Genomic DNA, 15066 nt, shown 5'->3' with positions numbered 1-15066 from the left:
GTAGCTCTACTCTAGTGTTTGGTTTGTTTGGGGGGGATGAAAGAGAAGGAAGATTTGGGATGAATGGTTTACTGGGGAGGTTAGGACTGTTGAACTTAGTGACTTTTGGGGTGTATGCCTTTAGGAATGTAGGCAGGAGAGGCTGATTTAATCACTTAAGGCTCCCAGTGTACCAGAAAGTGAATTGCTTGATGGCAGGTTTGCTTGGGTAACAACCTTGGGAAACAGCTTTCTGAGGGAAGGGACAAAAAACTGGGCACACAGAGGTCTCTACCCCTAACGCTGGAGCTAGGGGAAGAAGGGTGACTCTCCAGTGGCCCCAGACTTCCTTCCTGGAAGACTTCTTGACTGAAAGTACAAGCTTTTGGCATTTATAGAATTTTGAATGTCAACAGTGTCTTCAATGCTTATAAAAACAGGATATGTAAGATATCGAGTGACCACTTCTGAGCAACTGGAGAGGGGTCACAGTGGTGTTGGGGCAAAGCAGTCAAAGACTGATGAACTAACCATCCAAAGGATCGTAATAATCCCCAAGAAATAGTGCCTCTTAGAAAAGCACTCACTGCTGCCAAGACCTGTAACAGGCTGACGTGGGAAATGTGTAAGGGGGGAGCTTCTGTATAAATTGCAGGCATGGGGATTCCCAGGTATTCAAAGGTGTTTCAAAGGGCACTGGGCTGACTACAGGACTGGCTGTGCAAACTTTTTTCTGTGAAAAATCCAGAAATTTTCACCTCTACCAACTCTTCTAGGGGCCTTTGCAAAATTTGGAGCAGCAACCAAGAAAAACCTGGAGTATTAACTAGGTCCATAAACCTAAAAGCCAATCCTAGGGCAAGAATCATCTGGACATTTCCACTAGAATTAATTTATTTGATAAAGGGAAATGACCCTTTTCTTAGTAGCTCCCACAAAATGTTTTTGCTTTTGCCCTCCCTAAAACACATTGCCCCAAGTTAAAGATTTCCCAATTCTACAGCGCTGCAAACATTTTATGTAGTTTTTATAGAGGAAATGCTGGTTTTTTCAGATGCTGGCAATGACTATACTGGTTATTAGGCATTCATGGCATGTTTCACTCACATAATTATTAGGCTTTAATTCCCATTTTAAGGCTTTCTGCTTATTAAAATGGTTACAGTAAATAAATCAGTACATGGCATTAGTACAGCTCTGAGCAAATATCATTTGAAATGCTGATGCTCCACCCAGGAGCCAGCACTGCATGATTTCTGTTATATGGCTCCATGCTTGGGCTTTCTTCTTGGCCATGGAGAACCAGATTGGCTCAGCTGGCTCTTGGAACATGGCTGGGTGAGCTGAAGAATGTCTGGTTTCTTTTCTTGTGGCAGGCACTTGAAATATCTTCTGATTTTCAAATCCTACAGGAACCACAGCAAATAACACACAGAGTAAGAAGCCCCCAGAAAGGGGGAAAAAGAAGCCCCCAGAGGTACTGAGCTATGTTTATAGGATGCAATAAAATTTTCCTTCTTTTGTGTTTATTCTGGTTCCTAAAACTCAGTGCATGGGCAATGCAATGAGTAGTATGGCAAAGGGGTGACATCAATATGGCTATGGCCACAGGGACCTGGAAAAGAGAAGGTCTGAGAGAAAATACTTACAGCTGTAACTGCCAATCTTTATGTGGTTAGTGTTAGATTGAGACTTTTGAATTGGGACCAGAGAGAAATCATATTGAATGGTATCTGTTCAGTATTTTAAATGTAAAATAGGGTAATATTACTTTTGTTTTGGTAATCCATGATGTTGTATGACACAAATGCTGACAAAATAGCTCCATCCAGTAAAAGTCTATGATAAATAATACTGTACCAACTACTCTGACCATGAAAACTACCTCCCTATTCTCCAATTCTACTCCTTTCCTCCTCCTGTCTTATGGTTGATTGACTTAGTAGCTTAGACTCAACCAATGGTTCTCAATCCTGACTACATATTAGAATTACCTAGAGCTCTTTTTTTAAAATACCAAGTCCCATGCCATTTCCTAAACTAACTGAATTAGAATATCTAGCAATGGAGCCAGGACCCTGTAATTTTCTGAAAGCTCACCAGGTTATTCTAATGCACAGTGAGTTGAGAACCACTTGATAGTACTATAGTGCCCAAGAGACTATCAATAGCTATGAGCAGGTCAAGTGCTGCTAATTCATGGCCTAATTTCTTCACTAGGGGGACTAAGGGAAAGGGCAAAGATGATTCATTATAAATCCATCCTCCCTGTCCCCTGCTCCTCCTGAAAAAAAATCCCTTTGGCATATAACCATTGATGAAATAACATTCTATTTTATCCCAGCATAATGTTTTTTTTCCCAGCTTTCGACATTTCCCCACCTCTCATACCCCTGGACTCAGAATACAGAGGGGCTGAAACAAGTCTTTTAAATAGTTTTAAAAAAAGTCAGCCCTGGCTGAGTGGCTCAGTGGATTGAGCACTAGCGTGTGGACGGAAAGGTTGCCAGTTCGATTCCCAGTCAGGGCACGTGCCTAGGTTGCGGGCCAGGCCCCCAGCTAGGGGTGTGAGAGATCAACCAATGCCGTTTCTCTCGTACATCATGTTTCCTCTCCCCTCTTTTTTTTTAAATATTTTTGTACCTACGCAATTGTACCTACCTTGATGGGGTAAAAGACTGGAAGCTCATCTGAAAGTTACACACTGGATTTGTATTAGCAGTAATGATTGGATTTTCCTAAAACAAGCTAATATCTGTATCTAATGGAAGAGCCATGAGAGAATTATGAAGCTGATTTGGAGGCAGGGGAATACATTTTGTCTAAGCTTGAAATTACAAAAGTCTCACAGTATTCTACCAGAGCTATTTGGGATGGGTATTGGGGTATGCATTTTTACCTGGATCAGTGGACTTAGGTAGTGTCATCTGTTCAATATTTTCCTGTCTATCGACATTGGAAGTGAAAATCTCTCTTGGTTCGGTTTGATGTACACAGCCAGCTCCCTTTTAATTCAACAATGAAATCAGCAAATTACTTACTCAGAAAGTCACAAGGTATAAACCCTGTCATAGGTATTATGAATTAAACATTAATCAAAAGGAAAGAGATAGATAGAAAAGAAAGAGATGGCATTGAGAAGACCTGGTTCAGAATTTAGGTTCACAAAACCTAGGCTGGTTCAAGTTTATCACTTCTCAGATCTGAAAGAAAGGGTTGTCTAATCATACAAATAGTGTAAACAGGTTAACATGAGAATAATTTAACTTGAGAACAACCTTTCACCTAGCACTTAGCAGCAAGCTAACAGAATGTGGTAGTTACAAAGAAATCTTATCAATTAATCGGAGTTCCATAGGATTTCTACTTAGCAAAACTTGTTGACACCTGATTTGTACTCTTTGCATTAGAAAACACTAACTACAGGTCTTTTCAAAATTGCACAGTTTAAGCTTTTCAAATTAACCTCTCCACAACTGGTCTAAGTTAAGGGTTTATATATACATACACTTATAGGCATAAATATATGTAAGGATAGTTGCTCACCCCAGTGGTTACCTTTAAGGGTTTTTCATGACTTACTCCTTATTGCTCAACCAATTTCATGGAATCCTGCTCTAGAATATTTAGGACAGGATTTGACTTATAGAACTTCTCATAGTCATTACTTTTGCACACCCTTTAAGAACACAAAGTGGGGCACACTTGTTTGTGAGCACAAAGCAAGTCTTCCCGAAGAGTCCCCCTGCCTTGATTTATGCAGTTAAAGAAGTAAGGAGCTAAATGCCTGGCAAAATCCCAGTTCAAGCTTAATCAATACCCTCCATCAAGTTTTTGGAGTATTCTGTGGGCTGCCCCAATCCTACCTCATATCTACCTACCTTAGTCTCAGTCTCTGGTCCAGCTCTATTATTGGCTTTCAGCTCTTCCATAGTAATCTCAGCCTGGAACTTCCTCTGCTTCTGCTTTGCCATGGTTATCCAAACTGGCTCTGAGGTGGCATAATCTGATTGTTGATCAGCCTTTTCTGAGAAAGGAATTCAAGGAGTTAGAACTGTAGCAAGGCAGGCAGAGTCTTGAGCCTGGCTGGGTCCTCCCCACAATAATATTCCAATGGGATCCTTGTGAATTGTCAAATAAAAATAAATAGATATCGTATAGAGAAGGGTCCCATTCTTTTTGTGCTCTCCCCCACAACCTGGCAAGGCAGGAGATCCTTGGGCAGTTAAGAAGCTATATTTAAAAGTTTGACAGTGACCAGAGAGGAGAGGGGAGGGAATTTAAGGGGAAAAGGGGGAGAAGGGGTTACAGGAACAAGTATAAAGGACACATGGACAACAACTAAGGGGGGTGGAAACAGGAGGGAGGTGGGGGAGCACTGGGGGTGGGCTGGGATGGGAGTAAAAAGACAGAAAACTGTACTTGAACAATAAATAAATAAATAAATAAATAAATAAATAAATAAATAAATAAATTTGCATGCTGTCCTGTTACTGGTCCCTTCCCTCATTTGTCCATCCCTTTTCCTATCTCCAAATTATGACAGAATGGTGGTTGTTAGGTAAGCTGGAAATTCAGAGGCCAGAGGGCCTGTTATTGATGTCATTCCTCTAACTTCAAGGAAATACAACATTTGAAATTTCATAATTCCTCATGCAAGTGTGGGGATACATGGGTGTGGTTAAGGATATACAACACTATGTGATAGTGACGTGAAGGTGCAAAGAGTTTGGGAGAGATTAGTGTTCAAAAGATCATCTAGCTCTGGATTCTTGAACATTTCAGGTGAGTGAAGAAGGTATGGGAGAACAAAGAAAATGAAGATTTCAAGCTGAGAGTCTGCACATAGTGCTCTATTAGTGAACTGGCTTAAAAAATCCATCTAGTGTTGGGGGAAGCATAATGACACATATAAAAGTGTTTTGAGAAAAGCATATAATTCCATCTACATGTAAGGTGTACAGTGGGGGAGAGAATGAAAACATGGTCATGTGTCCATTAGAAAATCCATTAATATATGCCCTGGCTGGTATAGCTCAGTGGATTGAGCACAGGCCTGTGAACCAGAGGATCAAGGTTTGATTCCCAGTCAGGGCACATGCCTGGGTTGCAGGCCAGTTCCCTGCAGGCCATTTCCCAGCAGGGGACTCACGAAAGCAACCATACATTGATGTTTCTCTCCCTCTCTCCTTCCCCTCTAAAGATAAATAAATAAATAAATAAATAAATAAATAAATAAATAAAATCTTTTTAAAAAAAGAAAATCCATTAATATAGATAGAATGGGCCATTGACTTGCCTCTAAATCAACAACCCAGCCCTATCAAAGGAACAACTCAGCAGGCAAGGCTAGAACACACTTCTTCCAAAGTCCTAAGACTTTGATTTCCAGTTCTTCCCTCCATTTGGTACCTACAGACAGTCCTACCTGGGATCTTGTAAGCAGGTTGCTTCTTGGGCATGCTGTCAGATTTGGTCTTGCTCTGTTGCTTCTCTGCAAAGTCAGATACTGCGGTGAGGTTCTCTTCAGTGTGGAGGAGTACCTTGGAAGCACTTTTGATTTCTGATTCTCTACCTACAGAAGTTGAAATTGGGCCCAAGGAGGGTGAAGGAAGCTTGGTAAAATGCTCCTGTTCCTTAATCTTATACTTCTGTGAGGAAGGGATCCTCCTCAGTCGGATTCCAAAAAGGTTTTCAACATCAGCCTCACTGGTGGATAAACTTGAACAGCCATCATTTCGATCACTACTCTCAGGAACTTCTTCCTTAGGATAACTATCCCCAGAAATGGATGTTGGCCAAACAGGAGTGACAGTGGACTTCACAGGTTTGGTAGCAGAAGTCGGGATGTTCTTAATGAGATCTTCAGAGCCTTGGCTGTGTTTTCTAGTTTCGTTTGGAGAAGCTGGACCTGTTGTTTGGGAACAACTGCTAGGATTGCTCTCAAAAATGGTTGCCTTAGCAGCAGCACTCATGGAACTTGAATAAACTTGTTGCTGATATTCAGGACCTGCAAAAGCCTGAAAAGGTTGTCTGGGAGGCAGGTGATGCCCGGCACTGCTACACTCTATAGGTACACTCACTGAGCCTGTTGACAAAATCTGTGGCTGGAATTCAGCCCCACCCTCAGCTTGGAAAGTATATCTGGAAGGCTGCTGCTCTTCAGAACACCTCCATTCTTCAAGAGACCTCTGAGAAACTGAGGAGACTACTTGCTTATGCTCAAACTTTCCATATGTCTGGGAAAGGTATCTGGAAGGCCACTGCTCTTGAGGACAGATCCACTTCACAGGAGCACTCTCTGAATATGAGAAAACTTCTTGTGGATTTTCAGGCCTCTCCAAGGACTGTAAAGGGCATTTGGTAGGCAGCAGCTTCGAAGAGATGCCTCCCTCAATATCAGCACTCTCGAAACCTGAGAAAACTTGGTACTCAACTTTAGGACCCAGCAAAGATTTGGAAGGTTGATTTGAAGCCAGAGGATCCACATAAACCTGCTGTTCCTTATCAGTGCTCTCTGAAAAGATATGCTGTGCCATGTACTTCACAAATGACTGGGAAGGACACCTGGAAAGTAGTGATTTCTTAGACATGCCTCCTTCAACAGCAGTATTCTGTAGATCTGAGGATACTTCCTGAGCTTCAAAGTTTAAGAAATGGATGGGATATTTGGGAGGCTGTGCTCTCCCCAGAAATGACTCTCTCAACAGCAGCTTTCTCAAACCTTGGCGACATTTTCTGAACTTTATGTCTAACAATGGACCAATGTCTGGGAGGTGGCGCTCTGTAGAAGTGCCCCTTTCATTGTCATACTCTCTGGACCTGTAGAGATTGGTTTTCTCAGAGCCTCAGAAGGCAATCTGGGTTGCAGAGGCTCTGTCAAAGTGCTGCTCTCAGCCACAGTGCTCTCTGGACCTGTATGTGCTTGTTGCTCGAATTTAGGGCTCATCCAGGGCTGGTAAGTATTTGTGGGACGTATTGGCTCCACAAGACCACTCCATTGTGCAGAAGCACTCAATGGACGTTCGAAGACTTTTTGCTGGGCAACTGGTCTCATCAGGGGCTGAGAAGGCATTCTGGGAAGCAGTGGCTCCATAGGAATGCCCCACTCCACAGCAGTGCTCTTTGGACCTGCAGAGGGTTGTTCAAAGCTGGTTTTCACATAGGGGTAGAAGGTGTGTCTTGGAGGCATCACCTCCATAGGACTGCCCCATTCTTTGGAAGCACTCCCTGAGTCACAGGTAATATTCTCTGGCTGTAAATTAAGCCTGACCAAAGGCTGGCAAGGACATTTTGGAGGCAGCAGCTCTACAAACATGCCTTCATTACCAGTAGTGTCCTCTGAGATGATATGTGCTGGGCTTCAGGATTTGTCAAGCATTGGGGACAACATTCCGAGAATGGTGGCTCCACTGAAATGACTCTTCTCAGCACCCTCTGAACCTAAGAACACATTTTGTTCAACTTCTGGGTTCATCAAGCGGTGGGCAAGCAGTTTAGGAGGCAGAGGCTCCATAGCAATTCTCCCCTCAACAACCGTGCTCTCTGGACCTGCAGAGATTTCTTGCTCAGATATTGGTTTCACCAGGGGCTGAGAATGAGTTCCTGGAGGTGGTAGTTCCATAGAAGTGATCCCTTCAATAACAGCAATTTCTGGACCTGAGGAGACTGGTCGCCCAACTTTACGCCTCAACTGGCGCCTTGAAGACACTCTGGGAGGCAGTGGCTCCATAGCAATGGCCCACTCAAGAGCAGTACTCTCTGGACTGGCAGAGGCTTGTTGCTTGGGTTTGGGCTTCAGCCAAGGCTGGTAAATGTGCCTGGAAGGCATTGGCACCCATTCTGAAGAAGTATTCATTGAACCTTTGGAGAGTTGTTGCTGAACAAATGGCCTCATAAAAGGCTGAGGAAGGCGTCTGGGAGGAGCCTGCTCCACAGAAAGACCCCACTCCTCAGCTGTATTCTTTGAAACTGAGAATACTTCCTTTTGGTCTTTGGGCTTCTCCAAGGCCAGGGAAGGGTGTCTAGGAGGCTGATCTTCCTCAGAGCTGCTCCAGCCCTTAGCAGTATTGTATTTTGCAAGATAACTACTTGATTCTGTGGACACTTCATCTTTAGGCTCCCCCAGAGCTTGGGACACACGACTGGGAATAAACTGCTCATGAGAACTGCTCAATTTCCCCAACAAAACTGCTTGATTCTACAAAGCCTTCTTCATCATCATCTTCGGGCTCCCCCGAGGACTGGAAAGCATAACTGGGAGCCAGGTGCTGTTTAGAACCACTGCCCTTCTGTGAAGCACTCTCTAAATCTGAAAAGAGTTTTTCATCTTCAGGTTCCCCTGAGGAGTGCAAAAAGTATCCAGGAGTCAGCTGCTGCTCAAAACCACTTTCCATCTCTGAAGTGCTGTCTGCATTTGAGGAGATTTCTTCAGCTTCTGGCTTCCCCAAGGACCGGAAGGGTGTCTGGGAGGCAGATCTTCCTCAGAGCTGCTCCAATCTTTAGCAGTATTGTATTTTTGAAAATACCTTTTTGATTCTGTGGACACTTTGTCTTCAGGCTCCCCCAAAGCCCAGGTTGCACGACTGGGAGCCAGCTGCTCATGAGAACTGCTCAATTCCCCGACAAAAACTGCTTGATTCTGCAAAGCCTTCTTCATCATCTTCGGGGTCCCCTGAGGACTGCAAAAAGTATCCAGGAGCCAGCTGCTGTTCAGAACCACTTTCCATCTCTGAAGTACTGTCTCCATCTGAGGCGACTTCTTCAGCTTCTGGTTTCCCATGGACTGGGAGAGACTTCTGGGGGGCAGCCTCTCCACAGAAATGCCTCTCTCTGGCAAATCTCTTGCCATACCCAAATGCTTACTGGAAAGGCCTGGGGGACATTTCAGGAGACTTCTTTTGCAGATATTTGAGATATCTTGAGCTGACTCCATTTTTAAATTTGGTACTTTGTGAATGAAAGCTAGAAGCAGCTTCCTCTTCTGACTGGATGTGAGAAGGACTCATATACACCTGAGCCTCCCCCTGCCACTGAGAACATGACATCTTCTTGGGTTATAGAGGGGCTTTCCACCACTGATAAAAGAGAAGCTCTGGCTTCTGACTTGGTTCCTGAAGCCTTATCTTCATGGTATTTTGATGAACCACTAATCACGGGTGCTTTCCTGTGTTTAGGTATAGGATGAGATACTGATGCTTTTCTGGTTTCATAATCTAAACCAGCCTTTCTCTGTTCCATGTAGTTTTTATCTGAAAGCAACTCCGGAGGAGTAGTGGCTTCCGCTTGAGTGGCTAGAGCTATGGGCTGCCCCGTGACTTGCTTCTCCAAGGGCAACCGCCGGAAATGGCTATCCCTGGCAGACTTATCGGCAGATGGGGACCCAGCTCTATTACCTAAGTCAAGCCTTCGACTAGATTTTGTAGTGCTCCTTCCTCTGGGTCTACTCTCACTCTTTCCTGAGCACTTGATCCTTTTTTTTCCACTTTGTCTTCCATATGCTAAGTAGCCCTGACTCCCTGTAGCATCTGTCTTTGTAGCCTGATCTGTTGTCTTAGAAATCAGTGTTGTTGCTCTGTTCCTGAGTCAAGGGACCTGTACCAAACAGAAATAAGTAAAGTAAAAATATGTGCGCTTTTGACTTGTTAAAATAAGAACAATTTGCCTTGGCCTGATGGGTACCCATTTGCTATTGTATTCCCTAGTATGAAGAAGTAGTTATTCAGAAAACAGAGAGCAATTTGGTCACTATTAGCCTTCTGCAGTTGAAAATTTTAAAATCAAAGTGAAATATGTGCTTTATAAACTGATTCCATGGTTGACTTATTACCATTACATCAATATCCTGGTGCACCATTAGGGTGAGACACATCAAAAGACAATTTTTTTGTACTTGCAGCAATGATTATCTTCCAGGAAACTGAGTGGGGCAGGGCAAGGGAAAATTTTACTTTCTAATTAGTATTTATATTTTCTACTTAATTCTATTTAATTTTCACATCATGTGCAGGTATCGGTTTACTTTCGTAGAAAGATATCAACGGGAAGTATCTGGGAGGTAAAATTATGGTCCCTTTTCTTCTGATTTCTACTCTCCTGTATGAAAATACGCTGATGTAATATACACGCAAATAAACTCTTGGAAAGCCTTAAGTGCATTGCTTCATAAGCTTTAGGTGAAGCACAAGGCAACAATTAACTACATTGTTCCTTTTCCCTTTATGCTTTTACCAAGGAACTCAGCTTGATGCCCAGGTGGGAGTGCTCCTGCTGCCTTCCCTCCCTCATCATTTGCTGTACCCTAGTGGCTTCATATCCAATATGCAACACTGAGCATAGCTGGATGTACTCAAAACATTCCCATTATATGAAAACCAATCAGTATCTGCCCCATAGACAATGAATCAATTCATCTCCTGCATTACAGGTACAACTATGAAAAATAAATGTGAGAAAAGACAAAAAAGCAAGTAAAAGGGATTAAGGGATTACTCATCTTTTTTCGCTCTCAAACCCTCCCTCTCTCTCTTTCCCTCTCTCTTACAGAACAGTTTTGTTAGTTTTCATGGGAAATTTTGTTTACGAATATCCTCTCTTCAAACACACATGTGAAATTCTTTCTGGAAAAAAATGAAATAACTATTTGACTTAATTTGTGGAACTAGAATTTTGTTTTATCAGTATTGCTTAAGTTAGGTTTCCATCAGCTGGAGATAATATCCACATACACACACAGAGAAATTAATCACTACTATTGGGGATTTGATGGGTGTTGGCTGCCAAGGACATTTGTCTGCAACTGCCCCAGCCCCTCTGCCCGTGGATTTGAGAACTGGTCTCACTAATAATTTATGACCTTTTCTCTCTACTAGAAGAGAAAAACAACTTTAAAAAACTAGTTTTGACCCAATTCTGTTATTATTGTCTGGTTCTGTTGCTGAGGGAAAATGCCAAGGTAGAAATCACTGGCTGCCCACTAAGGGCTCACTAAGGAACTCAGCATGTACATTAGACTTAGAGAGGATTAAATAAACTTATAAACAAACACAAAACACCTCTGGTTGGAAATTCATTTAGACAAAATAGGGATTCAGTTACGACCCTTTATCTAAATCTCACACAAGTGTCAATTGTATCAATCAGGCAGTTTAGATGGAAAACCTGGATCATATTAGTATGCATCTTAAATTGAAATCTCTGAGAACCAAGGACAGCAGGCCTGGGGAATTATCATTATATAGCTCCCGTCACATAGCACTGTGCAATTAATCTTGTAATACATGCTTCTGGGTAGGGATGAAGATGTGCCAACCTGCACTGTCTTTTTTTGGCTTCTTTTCATGAGTTGCTTTTGGTTTGGTTTTACTCTTCTCTTCAGCAACCAGTGGAAGGCTCAGCTCCTCCTGCTTTGGCTTCACCTATAAAAGGAAAAAGAAAGAGCTTGAATCAGAATACAGTGCTCACCCACACCTTCGTGGTTGCCAAAGGAAATAAAATCAGGAAAAACATCTGTGATATCCAGATGATTCTGCTGGAAGCACAACAATACCATGTACAGTGAAAATTATCTACAATGGCATCCATCACCTGGTGATCATTTGACCTATTGGAAGTGGTCCACCTACATTGGAAGTTTCTAATCTCTGAGTGATATGCTTAAGGGAACTCTCTAAAACACTGAGACACATGACAGGGCAATAAATCTGAAAATGGAGGGTTGGGCCTAACAACAATCATATTCTTGACAACATTAGAATTACGAAATTTACTTTATCAGACCTGGGAACCACATTTAAATCCTGCTTGGCTTTTTTTTTTAGGGAACTTAGTGAGAACATGAATTGTCTTTCTAGCCTAAAAGAAGAAAGAGAACCATAGTTTCATTGGGAAGGAAGAGAGGAAAAGATGAAGGGTTCAGCCTTTATACTTAAGGGGTTGAAACTGGTTTAGAATAAACAAGGTTTTCAGATAATTACAGTGCAACTTTAGAAATGTCAGAGTAGCATCGTATTGAACAGTGTCCAGAATTTGCTTAATGTAAGCCTTTATGACTTGCATTTAAAGGCAAACATACAACTCTTTATGCTCCCATTTGATGTGCTACTGCAAACAGACTCAGCCCAAATTACTTCTGAGTACATGAGGTCAAGTAAACCTGGGTTCAAATCTCTGCTCCATCATTTACTCTCTGTAGATTCCTGGGCATATTATTCTCTATCACCATGTCCACATCTATAAATTAGAGACAACAGAAAACCTCCTGTGGGACTTGAAGACCTAAGAAATTCTACAGCAGGGAGCAATTGACAGCAGCTTCTGTGTCATATATGATCCTGGACCGCTTTGTAGTCATTTGAGTGTCAGGTAGAGTCAAAAAGAAAAAGTTTCCTGTGTCCCAGCCTTCTTTAGAGAGTGCCTTTCCTCAATTAGGCTATGTAGAAGGAACTCAAAAGGGTCACACTAAACTTCTCTTAGCCAATATTCCCCTTCTCCCAGGTTGTGGTCATGTCCAGGTGATAATGCATATGTAAGGTTTAGTGCATAGTGATTGGTTACCCTCTGCTTGACACAGAACCAAGGAAATTCTCTCAGGGCCACCAGAGGGCCCCCTGGACCTACTGCCTGGCCTATTGTTCTTTCGACTTTTGTTTTTGTTTTTGTTTTCCCTAACGCTACATGAAGATTTGTAAGCAAGGAGCAACATGGCAGGGTGAAGGAGTATTGAGTTGTAAGTCAGAAGAATGGGTTCTGGTCCTTGGTCTACAACCACAGAGTGTTTGATCTTGGCCAACTACTTGTACTTTAATTTCCTTCCCTATAAAATACATAACCATGAAATCATTTACTCTCAAGCAGCTCTGATTTACAGCCCTTTTCTTATAGCTCATAGTCACTGAGAAATTAGGTGTTTGACCAAAATGAATCAGTCTTCCAGGTAAGTGACACATCCTTATAAACATCAACATCTTCTAATTCTTAGGTTTTAGTAAAAATCACTTCCAAAGGAATTACTTCCCTACTTTTCTAAACAGATCAGGGAACATAGTTTAACTTTTCTTGGTGACTCAGGCAAATAATGAACATGACCTATTACAGTGGACTATGATACAGTGTAGCCTTGAGGGACTTCTAAAGGTGGACAAGGTTCTTGATCCCTATACTAAATGGCCTGTCTCTGCTATCAACTATCACTTCTCTTTGCTATCAGACCTCCAAGTCTGATCTGTGGCCATGTTTTTAACAGAATTGGCTTGCTAAGTGTAGCTCTGCCTTTAGAAAGTTACGTGATGGGAATTTGTGATGTCAGTGTGACACTGAGAGATATTTGTAGGTGTTAATAGCTGAGTTTTGAATGCTTGGAGTTTTCCCAAATGACTGGAACAGTGCTGCAATTTGTAACATATGGGTTCTACCTGATTAGTAATTAAAAGAATACTGATTTGGGCTATGGTTGAATTTCTCCACAAAGAGGTTTGAGTGAATTCCCTGATATTAAGACAATAAACAGTTTCTGGGAATTTAGGTTATTTCTACATTCTTCCCTTTAATTTTATGTAAGTTCTCCATGTATAGGACATCCCAATCTGTAGATGCATGTTTGCTCACCTCTCTGGGGGTTTTAAGCCTGGCACAGTGCTCTTGACGTTACCATCCCTACTTAGGATCCCCCAAACCATATTACCTCCCTAGGTGCAGTTTGCAAAGCTTGGAATTCATCCTTTATTATAAATGAATTTATTCCAAGGCCTCTTGAAGAACTTACTGTCGCTTGAGGGTTCTTCTTCTTTTGTTTTTTGGGGCTAAAAGCCATCTTGTGTTCAGAAGCTGAAGAAGCCAAACAGTGTTGGGTGGTGGCTGAGGTGCTGAAACCAATGGGCGGCGCTCGGTGTTGCTGGGAGAGGTGGGCACAGCAAACGTGGTCAAGGACTGAGAGCGAATAGGTTCAGATGAAGGCTCAAAGGAGCTCTGGAAAAAGTAGAAGAAACAAGTCAACTCCATATGCTATCACTGGCCTTCAAAATTGAACATTCCTCTGGCTGAACAATTCCTAAATCCGAAATCCCTCATGAACCATTGTCTCTTTTTACTACAACAATTTGATATTTCATGTCAATAGGCTCATTGGTGGCAAAATGCACAGTTTCTGCTTGTTCCCTGGCTGGTGAAAAACTTGAAACAAGAAATTCAGGTGGCTCCCCTGCTTAGGAAGCACTCAGAGACTCCCCTTTGCACTCAGGATAGGAGTCCAACCATTTAATAGAGTCTATAAGGTCAGAGGGTTTACATGGTCTCTTGTTCTGTAGCCTGGTTTTATTTTTTATTTTTTATATTTTTTCTGATTTACTTCTTTTTTTATTTAGTTATTTTTCAAGTACAGTTTTTTGTCTATTTCTCCCATCCCAGCCCCCCCGCCCTGTGCTCTCCACCTCCCTCTTATTTCCACCCCCCTTAGTTCTCATCCCTGTGTCCTTCATATTTGTTCCTCCAAATCCCTCCTTTTCCATGAGAGGCTGATTGGGGTGAGAAGAACCATCTGTGTCCCAAAACCCGTTAAGGTTCTGGGATTTCTCCATAGGAGGGCTTGGTAGAGGAAAGAAAATCAGGTTGGAAAAGGTTTTGTCTGTAAATGAGTTTACATAGATAGCACACTGCCCTTACTTATATTAGTTTATGTATATGAGGCTGATAGGAAAACCCTGGGGAACTGAGTGCTCCCACACCCACTGGTATAGGGATGGAGAATGTCACCTTGTCCTCATTATGGCTGGGTTCCTTCCTGGACCTCCTAGTTGGGTTCCTCTGTAGGTGTTTCAAAACAATCCCCTCTGGGATTCCTAACAGCACTTTTTACACCTCTAAGAGACACCCTAAAGAACCTCTCATTCCTAAGAATCTCCAAATATTTGTGTTAAGATAAGCCCCTTTGAAGGCTAGGTGATAAGCCATCTCTTTCCAGGACATCGGTGGTGAATGATGTAGTTTAGCAGGTGGACAGAATTTCTATTTGTGTTTACTCACTACTTCTTTCCAAACTAGTTCTATGCAGAACCAGGGACCCCTTTGGTATTTGCAGTTTTCACATCCCTT

At 42.3% G+C, this 15066-nt stretch overlaps 1 protein-coding gene across 1 annotated transcript; it reads right to left on the bottom strand.

The window, feature by feature from the left end:
* Window positions 1-1152: 1152 nt before the first annotated feature.
* KIAA1210 (KIAA1210 ortholog) lies at window positions 1153-13977 on the bottom strand. Its single transcript, XM_053669797.1, is given in 16 exon segments — window positions 1153-1385; window positions 2879-2984; window positions 3846-4001; window positions 5400-6668; window positions 6670-6763; window positions 6855-7333; window positions 7336-7404; window positions 7406-8169; window positions 8612-8761; window positions 8764-8917; window positions 8919-9005; window positions 9007-9538; window positions 9540-9573; window positions 11291-11396; window positions 13742-13855; window positions 13858-13977. Coding segments are annotated over 16 exon segments (4467 nt in total).
* Window positions 13978-15066: the final 1089 nt, after the last annotated feature.

Source organism: Artibeus jamaicensis, unplaced genomic scaffold, assembly GCF_021234435.1.
Source record: "Artibeus jamaicensis isolate MK-2021 breed Jamaican fruit bat unplaced genomic scaffold, CSHL_Jam_final contig_1686, whole genome shotgun sequence".
Lineage (NCBI taxonomy): Eukaryota > Metazoa > Chordata > Mammalia > Chiroptera > Phyllostomidae > Artibeus > Artibeus jamaicensis.
This window is presented reverse-complemented; position numbering and strand designations above follow the sequence as displayed.